This window comes from Dinoponera quadriceps, unplaced genomic scaffold, assembly GCF_001313825.1.
Source record: "Dinoponera quadriceps isolate SergipeBrazil2010 unplaced genomic scaffold, ASM131382v1 scaffold3164, whole genome shotgun sequence".
Lineage (NCBI taxonomy): Eukaryota > Metazoa > Arthropoda > Insecta > Hymenoptera > Formicidae > Dinoponera > Dinoponera quadriceps.
Window position 1 is genome coordinate 524,083 of NW_014557186.1, and position 17,697 is coordinate 541,779.

The 17,697-nt window shown below is 49.1% G+C and overlaps 1 protein-coding gene across 1 annotated transcript; it reads right to left on the reverse strand.

Moving 5' to 3' along the window:
- Window positions 1-7,014: 7,014 nt before the first annotated feature.
- On the reverse strand, window positions 7,015-16,524 carry LOC106748768. Its single transcript, XM_014627623.1, has 2 exons — window positions 10,079-16,524; window positions 7,015-9,070 (listed from the first exon to the last, which is right to left on the reverse strand). The coding sequence occupies exons 1-2, from the start codon at window positions 10,486-10,488 to the stop codon at window positions 8,788-8,790; spliced, it is 693 nt and encodes a 230-aa protein (XP_014483109.1). The 5' UTR covers window positions 10,489-16,524; the 3' UTR covers window positions 7,015-8,787.
- Between the last annotated feature and the right edge of the window lie 1,173 nt (window positions 16,525-17,697).

Consider the following 17,697-nt stretch of genomic DNA (forward strand, 5'->3'; position numbering starts at 1 on the left):
CCGACACGCGGAAAGAGGAGCCGGGGGGGGGGCGGGTTGGAGGGAGGGAGCGGGCGATCACTGTCACAGGTCACTACCGGAGTTAACGCGGAGTAGACTGGTCCACGAAAGCGAACACGTTTCGTCGGCAGCGAGCCCGGTGGGTTTCTGAATCGCCGAATGGTGCGTGTCGGGACGCCAGCGAGCGGCCGGGTAGGGACGACGGCAGGCACGGGAGGAGGAATGTGAAAGATAAGGAGAGAGGGAGAAAGAGAGAGAGAGAGAGGCGCGACGCGTGTTTAGGCGGCAACTTCGAGAGCTTCGAGGGAAACACCGCCGCCCGGAACACTGCCGTGGTACTCGTGCGTGGTGTACTCCGCGGATGATGATGCACGCAGGGTGAGAAGTCAAACGCGATCTCCGACGGGACGGCAGGGCGGCGAAGGTATAGTGGAAGGCGCCGGCCGAGGGATGCCGCCAGGAACCGCCGCGACGTTCTGCGGAGGCGCCACCGTGGCTGTGAAACTCCCCGTCCTCCCCCTCTCTCTCTCTCTCTCTCACTTTCGTTCGGCCTGCCCCGCCGCGAGGGGGTTGGAGTTAGCCGCGCTGGCGATGCACTGGTTTGTATGTGTTTCCCCGTAGGTGCGCGTATCGCGTAGCACGCGAGACACGCTGGCCACGGTTCAGCCTTCGCTCCCGTGTGTAGGTGGGGACGTGGATACGTGTTTGTACGGGAGAGAGAGAGGCAGAGAGGGGTGGAATCCACCTCTTCCAACGTCCCCCCCGCGGACCACCCCTCGACTGTTCGTGCTGCTGCTGCTGCTGCTCGTGCGTGGGTTTTCGCGGCCATCGAAGTCGATATCCCGCCCCGAGACCAGCGGCTCTCGCATTATCCTCAAATGCCTCTTCGGCGATCGTTTTGGAGGCTTCCGGAGGTGTCCCGCGGGGGTCTGCGACCACCCCCTTTTCGTCACGCTTCATGCGGTAGATTCGTCGTCTCATCGTCGTGGCTCCCACCTGGCCGTCAAGTAACGCGCGGGACGGTTGTTCATTTACTCGGCGGTTTCAGGGATTTCGCGCGGCAGTTTCGGCTGCGAGGTAAGGCCGATATGTGCGAGGGTAGACCCTCCGGAATGACTCCTGCCGCCGTAAGTCACGCGTCGGGGATAACGCGAATCGGGTAATCGATATAATATCGTCGGCAAAAGCGCCGGAGAGATTCCACTCGCAAGATCAAGAGCTCGCGTTCCCTCACAAATCTCAGGAAACAACGGATAAACGACTACTTTGGAACGAGCGCTTCTTCGCCGAACAACTCAATCGCTGGCGGTCATCAACGTAACTATTTTTCAGCGGTAGAACGCGCGACGGTGCAACGTATACCGACGATATCGTGTTGCCCAAACTACCCCAAACACTTGTCCGTGAAGTATGGGACTTTTGTCTTTAAGTTGAAGCCCAAAGAAGCGCCGTGTAAATAGGTGATCTGGCTAGAAAGACGGTTTGGATAGATCTCGGGAACATGTTGTGTGTACAAACGGGACCCTCTTGACCCGCCGAATCGCGAAAGTTTCCGAGCGGGGTTCGCTTCGATCGCAAGGTCGGAGCTGCCGCCGCCACTACCACCCTCACTTTTCGTTCACTTCCTAATTAGATTAATCGAATAAGAATGCCGTTGCAAATTCATCAGCGTCATAATTCGATGGGCAAGATTCGACGAGCTTATTAACTCGATTGTAAATACGGGAAATGGAATAAAGGCGGCGCAATCTTCGCCGATAACTTCGCAGCACTGCCCCCCTCCTCCTCCTCCTCCTCCCGTTTCCAAGACACGTGATTCTCGTTCGAGCTTACCCTCCGCAGCCCACCCTTCCGGCGAAAGATTCCCCGAAAAGAACTTCCGATCTCCAGCTCCGAGTGAAAGCAAATATCACGTAAAAGCGAAAAGCTGTTTAAAGCCTTCCAGTCCGTCTGCTTGGTAAACACTGAATCTCGACATCTCTAATTGAATAAAATTATCCTAGAACTGTACGAGGTGAGGAAGTGGGTGGAAAGGAGAAAGATCTTAACTAGAAGCTACATTCCATCAGCTTGCAAACGACAATTAATTATGACGGGATGTAGAGCTTTAACAGCTATTGCCACTTGGGCTTCCCTAATTTTAAGCGTCAAAACTTGACGATTCCCCGAGACCCGAGGAAGCAATTCCCAATTCGCACCGGGCGAATACCGTAAGCTTATTCGAGTGATGGGGATCTCGCGAGGTTCTCATGTGCATCTCACATCCTACCGTCGTCCCGAATATTCAAATATCGATATTTCGCCGCTATCGAACATATTTCTCTTCGTCCTTGATATTGATTACGCCTTCAATATTGATACGACCGCGTGCGAACGTCAGGTCGTGTCGCGTCAGAACGTAAAAATGTGAGGAACCCGATAAAATATCCGCAGAGACGAAAATCCTCTCGGAGTCCTTTCGGAAGGAAGCTCACGATCCTTAGCGCGAGAAGTGGCCGCAATAATAATACCAAAGAATAAACAGAAACGTCGCGGTACGCCATCCCACGGAGAGCTTTCGAGACTAAATATTCGCGTCGCAGGCTTAGGAAATTTTCAAGCTCGCGACTACCTTCCTTATCGTCCGAGTGGAACTGCGTTACCAGCTCGGGGGCGAAAACGCCGAAGAAGCCGCTGAGAAGCTCGCGCGACTCAATCGACTAGGATACCGAGCGGTGAACGTTCAATTTACTGTATAATTGATAAATATTATATAATCGTAGAGTAGTCCCCAAATTGTCGACACTTCCAACAAGCGAGACCTCGGAGAGACGTTTCATTCTACATATTTGCGACGGAAAAATCGCAATGCCTAGAAAAATGTTACGAAATAACTGTCGACCGCCAAGCCCCGAATCAACGCGAACTTATCAATGAAAATATATGAAATGATCACTGACCTCTGATTCAATTCGGCGAGCGGATCCATGCGCAACTGCAGCGCGTGCAGCGCGTGGTACACCATAACGCGGATCTTCTACGAATCGGCTTATCCGCCGACCGTTCTACCTCAGATTGCTTTCGTGACGATCAATTGAATCGTCCTGAATCATCACCTCATATTGACGACACGATTTGACCGATTTGACAACAAGCGAAATATCCCCGGGACGGAAATATGATGACACATCGTCATCCCACACTGAAGAAAGGATTTGGCAATGAGCATTAAAATTTGGTGGATATTCGCAGACCAAACATTCGATCGTCGCAACTAAATGATTCAGTGCCACATACTGTATATACAGTACCATAATCCGATATATTATATATTTAATATACGGAACTACATTATTTAGTTGCAGTAATCAAATATTCGGTCGGTCGCAAATATCCGCCAAATTTTAACAGTTATTACCAAATCCTTTTTTCAGCGCACCCTCCGATCCTGTCGCCGAGGGATTCGCCAGCGGAAGAATCGTTTACACACTTCAAAATCATCCTCCCGTACGGAATATCGTCTCACCCGCGAACTCGAAGAGTCAATTTCGCGCATGAAGTACCGAAACTCTTGTAACAAGAGTTACTCAAATGTTACATTATATAACGGATCGTCTCGCGTTTCCGCAGCCTTTTCGCCCGGCCGTCGGGCAGACTCAAGCCCGCGACATCCTCGACACGTCAAGAACGACTAATTGATTGTGACGCGAGAGACGGTGCTAATCGCTCCGGTCAACCTGAGGGAAGACCGTCATGGTCGCGACTACATCAGTAACGTATCGACACGGCGGGTAAAATTAGAATGACCATTTCTCCACACACAATCAGATTTCTCGCGTGAATAGTGTCTCTCGCGGATTTCGCGATTAACGGAAAATTTCCCTCAGAGACAAACCGTGACGCCAGATTCAGCGAGCGAAGAATCTCGGAATGACAACGAAAGAGAGAGAGAGAGAGAGAGAGACAGACGGTGCACTGAGAAAAATTACAATATACCTCGTGGTTTTATTATAAAAATGTTTTCATGGTTTTCATGGTTTATAAAAATAGTAATAGAAATATGCTTGTGAGGTTATCATCATTGACACTGTAACAACATTTGACAGAAAAAAATTTTTCTCCCGACTGTTATTCTTCGTGATGATTACAGTTGCAAATTTCAAATGTTTTTTTCCCAATGTGTGGGTATCGTCGACGATTACTTCGCATCGTGGCATAAATATAATATTATTAATTATCCGAGAGTCGATCACGGTGTGTGTTGTCTCGACCGACGAGGTGCGATAGCCGATAAATTCGAGACTCCTTGCAGACATATTGCGCCGAGTGTAATTAATTCGTACTTTCAATGGCTCAACAGTCGACACGAATAGCGAGCGAGCCGCGTCTGTACTCGTCAGAGAGTATTAACAAACGGAGCGTCTCCTCCCTTCAGAAATCGGACGGCGAAAGAGAGATCGCGGTTATATAACGGTCACTTCAAGCCATTTCAGAGAGAGAGAGAATGATATCGAGTGGCGGATATCACGTTTCTATTCACGCCGTCTATAAATATTTCGGCAAATTGATTTTGTCAGACTCCGTCTCTCCCTTCCCCCTCCCTCTTTCTTTCTTTACGAAGAATTATAAATTTATATGATTTTTCGCACTCAAAGACGGGAAAACGCGCGCGGGAAATCTCTTTCGTTTACGAGACACAACGCGTTCTCGTTAAATGCGAATTCGGATATTTTCTTTCGTCGCGTTTCACGACACAGAGCGACGTCAATTTCGTCGACGCATCGATGCATTAACGAATTGCGCGATGCATTAGCAAATTTTCGATTATCGTTCCGCACTCGCGACCTTCTTTACGGTCGACGTGTCTGTCACAAACAGCTTTTGAGCCGTGCGAAAGCTCTGAGACTTGAAAGCCATTACCGTCGAACCCGCGCACGTCTTTCGGTTGTATATCGGTGTAGTTTATAAGATACAAGCGCTTAAAGGGCTTCCAAATGCTCGAGGATGCCGCGTGAGAAGAGATACAAATTGTCCGCGTATAGAACGTAGGTGTTTGCACACAAGAATGCCTCAGAGACGCGCGCGTACACACACACACATACGCGCGCATGTCGAGTAAGCTACATGTAAACGGCGGGAGGCGTCGTCAAACAATCGCACACGGCTGTCTCGCGGAGGGCTCTAATGTTTTTATCGCGTTAAATCAGCCCGTAATTAATTCCTCGCCCTGAATCACCCCCGGAAAGAAGCTGATCCCGGTTAACTCCGCGCGCGCATTGTCATTATTACCAATTTTCAACTCTTTTGTCATTTCTGCTGTATAAATAGCGGGGATCGTTACGTCCGCGCTTAACCATTTAATTTCCCGTCGTGTATAAAGCGCATACACGTACACACACACGTACAGTACGGCAATATATTAATAGCTTTGGCAATTAATTATTTATAGCCAATAATGTCACAGCGGCGTTTCGGTATTTTGTACAGCAACGTTATTTGCCGATTATGTTGCAGAACGTCGCACCGACGTTCGTTCGGAAGCATCAAAGCTTCTCGGCAAATCGTATAAATCCGATATTACCCAAGCATCGAGCGATTGATCGTTAATATCATTCCGATCCGTAAATCCTCACGCTTGTAAATGATTATATCGCCAATGTCACGAAGTGCGTATTGCAATATCACACGTCCAGTGTGTGCTGGTGTCTAAATAAAACTATCGTAATAATCATCCGGATGAACAAATAGATCATCTTTATCCTTATGTAGATGGAAGTAATCCAAAATATATAGTCATCTTCATCTTAGGTAAGAACACGTGTTATCTGAACATTATCACGCGATCTTTATTATCGACGAGAGAGGAAATGTAACGGTAATAAAAACCTAACAACGTATGCAAAACCGTAGACGACGAAATAAAACCCACGAGCCGCGATGATATAATCGCGTGATAAACGACCGCGTTTCTTTCACCGGGAAAGGGTTCGAGGGAGAGAAGGAGAGAGGAATTTGAATCGAGACGCGAGATTTAATTCACCGACGTCGCAGGTGAGACTAGGAACGCCGGCAAAAAAGCGGGACAACGAAAAAGGAGGAGGAACGAAGTGGAGGAATCGATTCGCGAGACGCAATTAAAAGGGACGAGAGATAAAATTTGCTCGGCGAGGTAATCGCGACGTGACGGATAAAACGAACACAGCCGGTTGAAGGATGGCGCGGTAAAGGCGAATGGATAGATGCGGAATGCGCGATATGTGAGAGAAAGAAAAAGACGAGGGGGAAATGGGAGAGAAAGAGAGAAGCGAAAACCTTTCCGTGTTTTCGCTGTTCGAGTAACTGTAACGTTGCTATTACGCCGTTGAGCATAGTCGATGAGCGGTGGGAGCGTATTCATAAGAAGTAAATAGGAAATTGACCGATCATATTCGAATGTAAAGAGAATAATCGACTATGATTGGTTAACTTCTTACTCTTCCTCCATACTTCTACTGCCCATTGTAGACCACGTTTTACCGCTGCCGCTACACTGTCACTCTGCCGTTTGCTACCTATACATTTGCTCGGATGCCTATGAATAAATAAAAACCGTAAATATTAACAACGAGTATTTCAACATCGCGCCAGGTTCGAGCGTCAAGTGATAGCTGCAGTATTGGGTCGGACTTCATCCATTGATTTCGCGCCGTTACGTAAATTTCAGTAGCTCCGTGGACTTTAGCAATCTTGTAGAGTAAAAGAGAGAAAGAGAGAGAGAGGGAGAGAGAAAAGAAGGGAAGAAGAGCGACGTCGGAAAAACTACGCGACTCGAAAATAACGGAGTCGTACATACGTATATATCGTTCCACTTATCCGCTTTCATCTCAGTTTCGCATTAAACTCGCAAGACACGAGTTGCAAATCTCGCCTTCCATTGTGACACTTCGTTTCCTCGTCGGCGCTCGTGCCGACGCGCGATTATGAAGACGGGGAAACGTGTAATAAATTGCCACCGACGTTTCCGAAGAAGAGACACGTGCGACGTAGCACTCGTAGTATTTAAAAGGGGAAACGAGAAACGGTTTGATATAACTACGTAAACTTTTCAGAGGATAAAAAGCTCCTCCTTCAGCTTTTAACCATGCCGGTGTAAGTCAGCGTAACGCAGGCGAAGCTCAAGAATATTTTGTCTAATAAGAATCCTTCATTACATGTATCGATCAGTGTGAACTTCTAATTATCTAAGTCTAGCCGGTTAAGAATGCTTCATCGATCGCGCAATTCGACTATTTTTTTTTTTTTGCAAAAGGATTCGCTCTCTCTTTCTCTCTCTCTCCCTTGCCCCTTTTATCTATCTATCTATCTTTCATTCTCTCTCATATAGAGATATACTTTATTAGCCAATGAATGAATTAATAAACTGTGCGCAGTAATATATATTGAAGCCGCGTATGTTTGTGCGCAGCAAGCTTCGTCAATCGACGAACTTTCTTGCGAATTGACAGGTTGATTTGAAGGTCGACAAATGGATCGTCGTGGTAATCAAGACCTTCGTACTGCCTTGCACGTCCTCCTAACGGTCTTATCATAGTATTCGTTAACATCTCGTCAACGTTAACGAGAGCGGTATAATTATCCTGAGATCACAAAACGTACGTAATCTCCGTGAGTTCACGCAAATGAAATAACTTATAAACAATCTTCGTATTAATATATATTATAACATCCTGTCACAACTCACGTGCAAACCGCCGGCAGGATCGCATGCATGCGCGTTCCTCGCAGTGCACAAAACGGTATGCGAATGCATCTTCGGGAAGAACAACGCGCTATTCCTCTTCTGACTCCTTCGAGCCGACAAAATCGTACTAATCGAAGGGACGAGACCGAAGAAGAAATTAGGGTGCTTGTCGTTTCCATGGACATTCCGACTCTAATTCGCAACGTCGGAATATGATTGCAGGAATACGTCGCGTTACTCCTCGACATGCTTCGGCCCTTCGATTAATAAACGAACGAATCGTCGGCGTCTCGAGCACGCTGGCGAGCGATCCGGCACACAAAACTCGCTAAAGGGAGGCGGGATGCTTTCGCGACACGAGCAATGTGAAGGAAAAAGAAAGAAAAACAATAAAGACAGAGCGGTGGGAGTTGGTGAAGGCGCTCATTCCATTTTTTTTTCCATGTGCTTCCTCGTACATCTTCCAAGCAGAAGCCAAAATCTTTCTCGGAGTCGACACACCAACAACAAAGCATTCCACGGAGCTGTTCGCAGCGAAAAACGCAGGGTCACGCGCCGTGACATCGAGATAGTAGCCCGGCAATGTAATGAAAGCTTTTTGGACTCTTTGCTTTTTCGCCCAAGTGCAAGCCTCTCCATTCCACGGCGTGGCAGCGCATTCCAAGCTTCGATTAAGACACGGGCAGTGATTTTACACAGAATTTTGACCGCTTGGGATAATTTCATTCTTGATTCTTTATCCGTGCAGGGTACACCTGATTTATCTCTCCTTCTTCCAGATCGGCCAAGGATGTGGACGAAGGGACATGATATAAATCAGCTATCCCTATAATTTCGTTAGACAATCTTATTGTGTTTCGTACGTTACGTATATTCTTATATTTTATATGCGAACTCTGTTACTTTTTCTGTTCATATATATATGTATGTAGGTATGTATGTATTGTGTGTGTGTGTGTGAGAGAGTCACACTATATTTATATTGTACATAACTTGGTCCGACCATTTTATATATACGATATATTCGCACCACAGAGATCCCACACCACGTTGGATCTATCGGTCCATATACCTTAATTTTAACACTGTCATGCTGATGCCGCAAGGTGCTTCGGGAAGGAAACGCTAGATTGATATATTTGCATATCCTTATATATTCGGGACAAATGATGAACAATCTTTTTTATTATCACGTGACTCGTACTTTCGTCGCATTGCAGCGGTGGGGATACAACCAGTAAGCGATCCAACATCGAACATCGCAAGCTTGTGTGTGTTTTATAATGCCTTGTGCTGGTGGATATGTCGGGGGATCTCGGGGAGGTCTGTGTCCGGCGCCGAAGGTCACACGATGTGGGATATACAAAGCCTCTGTGAACATTGTGCATTCAGCATCAGTGGAAGCTGCGTGACAAGGGCGATGAAAACGCCGACAAAAAAAGGGAGAGGGGGGGAGACAAGGGCGCGGAGCTGAAGGAAGTGGGAGTTGGCGAAAGAGAGAGAGAGAGAGAGAAAGGAAACAGAATTCAGGTTTTTCGTGGTTGATCATCATGCTTCACCGCGATCCATCGTTTCTTCGCGAGTTCTCCGCGAGTAACGGGCGTGTCGCTCGTAATATACTGGTTACACATTTAATTTCGCCGAGCGATCGAAAGCAGAAGGGAAAGAGACGCGAACGTACATGTGACAATAAACACGGACATCGATCGATAAAAAGATAATGTAGAATCGACGGAAGCACGTGAGTCATGGTAAGCGTGCCTCATTGTATTTCCCGCTGACAGTCCGGTGAATCCGGGAATAAATTTCGCGGGTTAACCGGCGACGAGTACCGACGATGGATCGCGCAAAAGGAAGTGAAAAAGAAAGGGGAGGAAGGACATCGGCTCGACTGTTTCGACTGTCGAACAGTTTTCCCAATCGAGCCGATGCTCGTCGCGAGAGATCAGTCACCAAGTGGAACACCACCGTGCCTGACTTAACCCAATTACATGAATTACACTCCGAACTGCGAGTCAAACTTCGACCCTTAAGACTCGCGAGGGAGAAATGCACGTGGCGCGTGTATCTCCGAAAGGTGACAAACAATTTGAAAGACCGACTCGCGTACACGTGGACGCGAGGCGGAGGATAACGTCCGAGGACTAAGCTTCGTCTACGAACCGAGCGGACGATCGGGAGGACGAGGGAACGTATACACAAAAACAGAAAACCTGAGAAGGGAACATGGATCATAGGCGCGATATATCAGCCGATTATCAATGAGAGCTTTCCAATGTATCAAAGAAGAAACAATTGAAATATATGTGAATATATATATATATATATACATATGTATATATACATATATATATATAGATCATAGGTGAATGCACTCACCGCTGCTTCGTCTTAACGCGACGATAGCGGTGATACTCGGCCGGGTCGTTGGGGTCGAAGCCCCGGCGATGTTTCGGCGGCGAGGACATGGCGACCGCCTTTTTAACCTTGCCGTCGGTGTTGTTGTTGTTATCGTTGACGTTGGTGGTGGTGTTGCCGGTGAGAACGGCGCAGACGGTGCCGCCGTCGTTGGTGTTGCCGATGTGCAGGGAGGTGAGCGGCGGCGGCGACGGTGGCAACTGCTGGGCGGACGGTCGGTCGGCACTGCCGGATGCTCGTCCCGGTGCGTGACAGCGGCAGCCTGCTGATGCTGGCTGCTCGACGAGAACACGTTCCCCGTGACCGACGTGGCTCTGGGGCACCGCGTTCAGCTCGTGCCTGGTAACCCTACCGGCGCCCGGCCCACCCATTCAAACCCGCGATGATCTCGCCGGCCGATGACTCCACCTCTCCGACCTCCGTGGCTGCCGATGACCCCGCGCACCCTGTCCCTCGGCGGTTCGGCCGACCGATCGCTCCCGCCGCTCTCCTCGTCGCGATCTCACTGGCCCGCTGCTGCTGCCTCACCGAGCGGCTCTGCGAACGCGCCGATTCTGACGAAGGGCCCAGCATGGACGCGCCGCGCAGCCGGGGTGGAACCCGGCACGCCGGCTTGCCCAGCTTCATGCACACCGATCCGTCCGTCCCTTTCACTCCGACTCGCACTCATCCGATCGCTCCGGGAGGGCTTGAGAGACGCGCACCCACAAGGAGGGAGAGGGGGGCGAGGAGAAGGAACGCGGGAGACCGCGAAGGGAAGGGAGGTGGACGACAACGTGCGACGACGACGACGACGGTGTCGAGAGATGCTGGGACGCGCCGCGAGATCCTACTTCCGTCGACACGATCACGCCGACTCACCCGCGACGTGATGCGACGGCCCTCCCCAACCCCCCACCGTGTTGATCTGCCCTTACTTCCGCCGCGCGATGGCAGCACCGCGGCACGCGCGATCAGATATTAGGTGTAACGATGCGCGGAATTGGGAAAGGGTGGTGGCGACGACGACTCCCAGCGCACCGGGCGTAAACGGGGACCGTTGGATCGGCCGACCGGAGGATGACGAGACACACGCGCCAGTTCTGCTGCTCGATCGAAACGCAAGGGGAGGTATCCCGACTGACTGACCGACTTCGCGATCGCGAGCTCACCTGATCCTTGGTAAACAAGTTCAGCGGGTTAGTCGTTCGTCGACGAGCCCAGGAAGTCCGTTCACGGACGGCGGCGATCCGTTAAACGCGAACACGTTGTTGTCCCCGGTTCCAACTTGCCACCGCAACCCACCCCGCTTCGCGCCCGCGCGCCATGTTTCTGATTTTCGAAGAAAACGATTGGTGGCAGCACCGCAGACCACGAGACGCCAGCGGAGCGCGACAAGCGCGACGGGCTGGTCAGGGTGAGAGACGGGGGGTGAGAGACGGTGGAGGAGAGTGGAACAGGGGCAGTAGGATAACCCGGATTAGTCGGGGGGAGGTGAGCAGACCGACACACCGATCGGAATGATAACACTTAATCCAGCACGCACCGCTCGATTCGTCCCCTATTTTTCCTCTCATTCTCACCCCCTCTCTCTCTCACACACACACACACCCATTCTCTTCCTCCCTCTCATACTCACTCAGGGCAATATATAATCAACGACGAGCCTACACGCGTAACTGTCGTCACGTTCTCCGAGTTCTCAAATTGGAGATTACTCGCGTTTCGTTCTAAACGCGGACCTAAGTCGAAGGTAACTGCTCAGGTAAGAAAAAGGAAAGAAATAAATAGAAAACAACCCCGCTACGTTTTACTCGTCCCAACGTCTCAGCGGGAACTGCAAAGGGTGGGATTTTGTAAGACCTAAAGTGAAGAGGAGCAACTCCGAGCGGCCTGATCGATGCGCTCGAGTTTTGTCGGAGCAACGAACGGCCGAACAACAAGCTCTCGGGAAGTTTCCGCAGGACGTATTACGGAATGTTTCCGACTGAGGGAGAGAGAGAGAGAGAAGAGACGATGCGTGAATCAATCGTCTATCGCGATCGCGCGGAGATGCCGACTGATAACGGCTATCAGCCACCGTCCACCCTCTGGCATCATCCTCAAAACGTTCGAGTCCGGACGGGGACCGCTGGGTGGCAGCACAACGCCGACCGATTGTTACACGTGGGGAGGGGAGGGGAGAAGGGCAATGATGAAAAACGTTCAGTTGGCGAGATGAGTCGAGTATGAGGAGGCCTCCGGTAGTAAAACGAAATAGCCTGTAGTTGGCGAGACGGCTGCTCTCCACGCGAGCGCAGCACGTGGCTAGGGAATGCAGTCCGTTGATCGGGTTGGCGATCGGCCAATCCACTCCGCCCGAGTTTCCCTCTAACCGCTGTATTTGGTCACACGGAAGAGATGAATGCGACGCGACTCACCGCGATCGCGCCAGACCCTCGCGCGTTCGCCATTCAATCTCCCGGCCGTCGGAAGGTCGCGTCTTCCGTTTTTCCCGCTTTTTCGCCAAAGCCGCTCACCGGCCAGACATTCCGACGACTTCCCGCCTGCTAACCCCCCCATACAGGATGATACTTTTCCAAGCTTAATAACGTATAGAGTAGGAGATGTATCGCGTTTTCACCTTCTGTTCCAGTGCGAAGAGAGAGGGGGGGAAAAAATGTGATCACCAACATGCTTCCGCCAACAGTTGGAAGATGGCAGTGCTACAGGGCACCGCAAGGCGCCACAACTACCTGGTCAATACCAGAAAACGAGGCTCACCTGGCATGCTAACCCCGATTTGAAGACGGACGCGACGGTTCCGTGCAGTCGCGCGCCGTCTCGCACGAAAGGCGTTCAGGGATAAAACGAAGTTGTTGCGAGGAGAACCCGTAATTCCGTAATTTCGCGGGCGCGCCATTTTTAACGATTAGCGAGAGAGAGAGAGAGAGAGAGAGATAGTCCTTCGGCATGGATATTACGTGTGGCCGACGATTCAACGATGAAAAAATGACTTTAATAGACCTTTGGGTTCAAAGGCAACCAAATGAGGTTAATCCGAAGCTAAGGATCTATTAAAGATGCAGTGGCATGAAAAAATGTTAAACAATCGATGGAAGTTAGCTGTAATCTAATAATAGAATTCTGCGAGGAGAACCGCCCTAATGCGAACCGACTAACATCTCGGCATGAAGCTGGAAGGAACACGGTGATGACCGGTGACACAGATACGAATTGCGCGAAAATGTGTCGGCAATTTGCAAAGTAGATCTAATCAACTACGAAAAGAGGGAAGACACGATGCTTGTATCGGCCGTTAGATTTCGCCCGATGAGTTCGCCTGTGGTGTCGGATTTTCAGCGGGCGATATTAAGGGGCACGAATTTACCGTTTGTTGAAAGAAGAAAAACTAGTTTCCCGTAACTTTACTTAACTAAGTAATAAATGTCAATTTCACGTGTGTGAGGGGGCGAAATTACGGACGGACATATTCGCGAATACCTCCGAACGTCCCGATCGTTTGTCATCATTACCAACACATGGACGTTATTAATTTTCATCAATACGCGGTTAAAAATTAAAAGGATTCCCGGGAAAACGATTTTACGAAGGTCGACCGCCTTCGGCAAAGATTCCGGGGAGAAACGCGAGAGACAGGGACAAAGAGAGAGAGAGAGAGAGAGAGAGAGAGATGAATACGCGCGAGCTGCGGCCGTACGCGACGTTCTGAATTAAAGCGATAAAAACAGCAAAGCTCTACACTATATTACCGTTCGAAAGAAACGGAAAAGTAGATCCACATAAAGTAGTCGTCAGTGGTACAAAGTCACCCGTGTTAAACGTGCTGCGTAAGTAGAGCTCGCCAATCAACCTTCGATCGTTACGGGTCGCGGGGGGAGGGGAGGGGGGGGAGAAGAAGGTAGCGCTCCGAAGGGATAACACTGTTCTCGGCAACTCGCGCGCAACTAGGACGACTCGATTTCGTTAAGTTCTGCGAGTTCTTGCTGACCCCGCGGAGACGTTCTTCAGGGCTTGTTTATGGTCTGCTGCGAATTAAGAGTCACCCCCGCCTCCTCTCTCCGCTCTCCTTATTCGAGGTACAAGAGAGATGAGAGCGGAAAAAATACTCTCGGCCAAGTGCCGCGACGGAGAGAGATAGAGAAAGAAAGAGAGAGAGAGAGACGAGGGCGAGCTCTCCACAAAGAGAGTCTTTGATGTAACCCGACTCTCTCTCTGGCCCGACTGAAAATTCAACGGCGAATCGATCGGCGGGAGAACCTCTCGAATGTTAGGCACTCTCTCTCTCTCTCTCTCTCTCTCTTCGAGTGCTATTACCCGCTCAATGAAGCGAACGAATTTCCGCGCGGTAAAAGTAAATTCCGCCCGGCCAGCTCACGTGCTTCCTCGCCTGTGCACTCGAGAACGATACGGTAAGCACCGCGAAATATTTTCAACCGGCCGTTACTTTATTAACTGATCACTCTCGCGCACGATATCCAGCGAAATGAAGCTTCTCTCTCTCCCTCTCGCTTCGCGTGAATTCTTCGCTCATGTTACCTGAAGACACCACATTGTCAGAAAGGAGGACACGTGAAACAGCCGTACCAACCACTCATTCATCTCACGCGTTTCCTCACACACAGCCTCTCTCTCTCTCTCTCTCTCTTTCATCCCAACCAGCCACTCTATCTTCCTCTCGCTATTTCTCTCTCTCTCTCTCTCTCTACCCACCCGTCGTCGTCGTCGTCACGTGACGCGGAAGCCTGTCCGGAGATAATAAGAGCGCACCATTCACGAGCTCTCTCCCGCGAAAGCTCCCTCGGCCCTTCGTCAGGTTAGCGCGCGTACGTTTGCACGTGTACGTGTTAAGCACGAGAGCGAGATCGGCTTTGGGTATCCTCGGGACGGACGGACGGAGCAGCCTCGACCAATCACTGACGCGAATGGTAGCACGGCGTCGGTATGACTGACTTCTCTCTCTCCTCTGACCCGTCGTGCATGACCTGCACGACTTATGGTAGGCAACCACCCCGAAGAGGCGTATCCGTGGTTGGTCAGCCGGTCGGTCGGCCGTTCGCTTCCTTTCTTTCTAACTCGCCTGCCGCTCGCGTGTGTATCCGTGTCGTGCCGGTGTGTCGTGTCGTGTCGTGAAAGCTCTCTCTCTCTCTTTCTCGTCATAGCGGCATAAGCAGGGCTGCTAAGCAGGAATTGGAACGCGCCGGTACCGCTGATGAGATAATGCATTCGCCTTCGATTTCGCGGTAGTTCGATGTGCCACGTAGCGACGCGGCCGAATCGGACGTGTCTTTCGAAGGACACATCGCGCCGAGCACGCGCCAACGTCCTCTCCCCTCGTCCTTCGTTACTTTCTTCCGTCCTTAGCGCATCGCTCGCCGCCTTGTGAATCGGGCCTTGAGCATCGGACCTCGTTCTCTTTTACGGGCTGCGATAACACACTTTCACGGCGGGACTCTCGTCTGATTCGGTATTATTTAGGACGTTGATACCTTGAGATCTGAAAAGGGAAGCCGATCGGGTATTTTCGTTGAAATCAGGCTGGCGCCCGATCGACGATCCGTGAGGCGGGGGATTACCCGAGGTCGGCAATGTATTAGGAGTCCCCCTTCTCTTCAAAGCCGAAGTTTCCGCTTACAATGTTAAACCCAGGATATACGTGCACGACAAAACGAATAGTCTCGTGACTACTTCTCAGGGATTCTTTCTTCGCGTCGAGTTTCATTTAAAGAAGAACATCTCAGGACATTCAGCGGGACTCGTCGCTCCCGGAGTCGAAATTTGGCTGTCACTTTAACGCTCTTAATAGTAACCTGCGCCTACTTAGATGGACTATAAATTAATGAAAACCTGCTTTGATAATATTGACATTTATTCACGAAATTCAGAAATTCAAGACATCATTACGGTCAAAGTAAATTAAATCAAGTAAGTTGTGTTATATTGAAATTGAAGTATTAAGTATATTTTGCTCTCCTATTGTGTTATAGAATTAAAGACTTAACATAGGGTCGAAATTTCGACTTGAATCGTCATTCTCCGGAATAGGGCTCCTCAAATAAGAATCCGGATATATGTGATCTTTTGAGAAATGGCATCTGGTTTGTCATTAAAAGTTCTACCTATGAAGGGTGTCGGGTTAATATATCGAGTTAACCCCTAAAAGAAAACTCCATTAATATTTTGTATAGTGTTATTAAAATTAGTAAAAATGACTGTTGTATAGCAGGTTGTACAAGTGTTAAAAGATTTTATATGGCAGCTGTAGCAACAAATCCCGAAAAATAAGCATTATGGATTTCGCTTATTAATACATTAAATTTTGAACCTGAGAAACATCATCGTGCATATGAATTATTTTTACTTTTTGTCAGTCTTCTCCTGTGGAATTTTTAACAACTAATTGATAGTTTCATCCTTCCTATATGCAGACATATTTTTCTAAAGATATATATGTGTGCGTGTATGTGCGTGTGTGATTTATCTTGTTATATATAATGCTATACATACATATATATGGAAAAAATTAATGTTTAAAAAATTGAAGAAAAAAATATATATATATTTTTTTTTTCAATTTCTAAATAATTAGTTTCTTCCGTGTTCATCTCTCATCTCAGAATAGCGAGTTGTGTCAGATAGAGTACCTTTATTCGACAGTCTTCAGTTCCGCAATTTTCGATCAAATAGCAATCTGTACCGATCAATAAGAAGTCGGAGACATTTAGACTCTCACCCGAGGGACTCTATCCGGAAGACACGTGCAAGTCAAGGTTCACAGCATATCGCTGTCACAGAATTCCCGAATTCTTCGTTTCAGGCCGTCCTGTATCACCTTTGCCTGGTCTATCGGGAAAGAGGCCATGGTCTCTCGAGAGCCTATGACAGCGATTATTGCCGAGAAGTTTCCTTCGCTCGAGCGAGGCTCGCTCGGCTAATAATCGCGCGCATTATAGGCCATCGCCGGCGCGTTACAGAAAGCTTCGGAATCCTCCGCGGGGTTAACCGTTTATGGAACGACGCCCCTCGGTACGCCGCGACGCGCTTCGCGGCCGAGTCGGTGACCCTACATCCGTTCTGCCCCAGTATTCCAGTGCGGCCGTCGAATATGCACGACATGCTATGCGTCGACAGTGACGCGGCCGACGCTGGCAAGATACGCCGATATCGACGTCGCCTTTACACGGGACACACGTTCCGAGAAGATTTGATTAAAAAAAAAAGTAACGAAAAAAAAGACGCAAAAGAGCGTCACATGAACGAGGATCCTTCAATGGCCTCGTCGGAGGACTCGCGGAGGACTCGCATTCTAATCGTTTCGATTGGTTAAAAGGGCGAGTAATGTTTCGCATTATCGATTTCAACCGTGTCGTCTATATATGCATAACTATATGTACACATAAAAATATATACGTGAGTGTAATGTTGGAACGTTTTCGAGAAGTTCGTGCAGATTTTTACGAACTTACAAAATCAATATTTTTATAGTTAGGCGTAGCTTTATTGAATAACGTATCGATCGCTTTTTTTTTTCCATAGTGGGAGAGATAAAAAGAGAACGAAAAAAAATAGAATTGTGTCCAGCGAGTAAAAGTAGGCTTTGA

Coding starts and splice junctions, on each gene's coding strand:
- LOC106748768 (XM_014627623.1), bottom strand. CDS start 10,488: ATGGGTGGGCCGGGCGCCGGTAGGGTTACCAGGCACGAGCTGAACGCG. Junction 9,071..10,078: donor CGCGTTAAGACGAAGCAGCG/GTGAGTGCATTC, acceptor CAATGTTCACAG/AGGCTTTGTATATCCCACAT.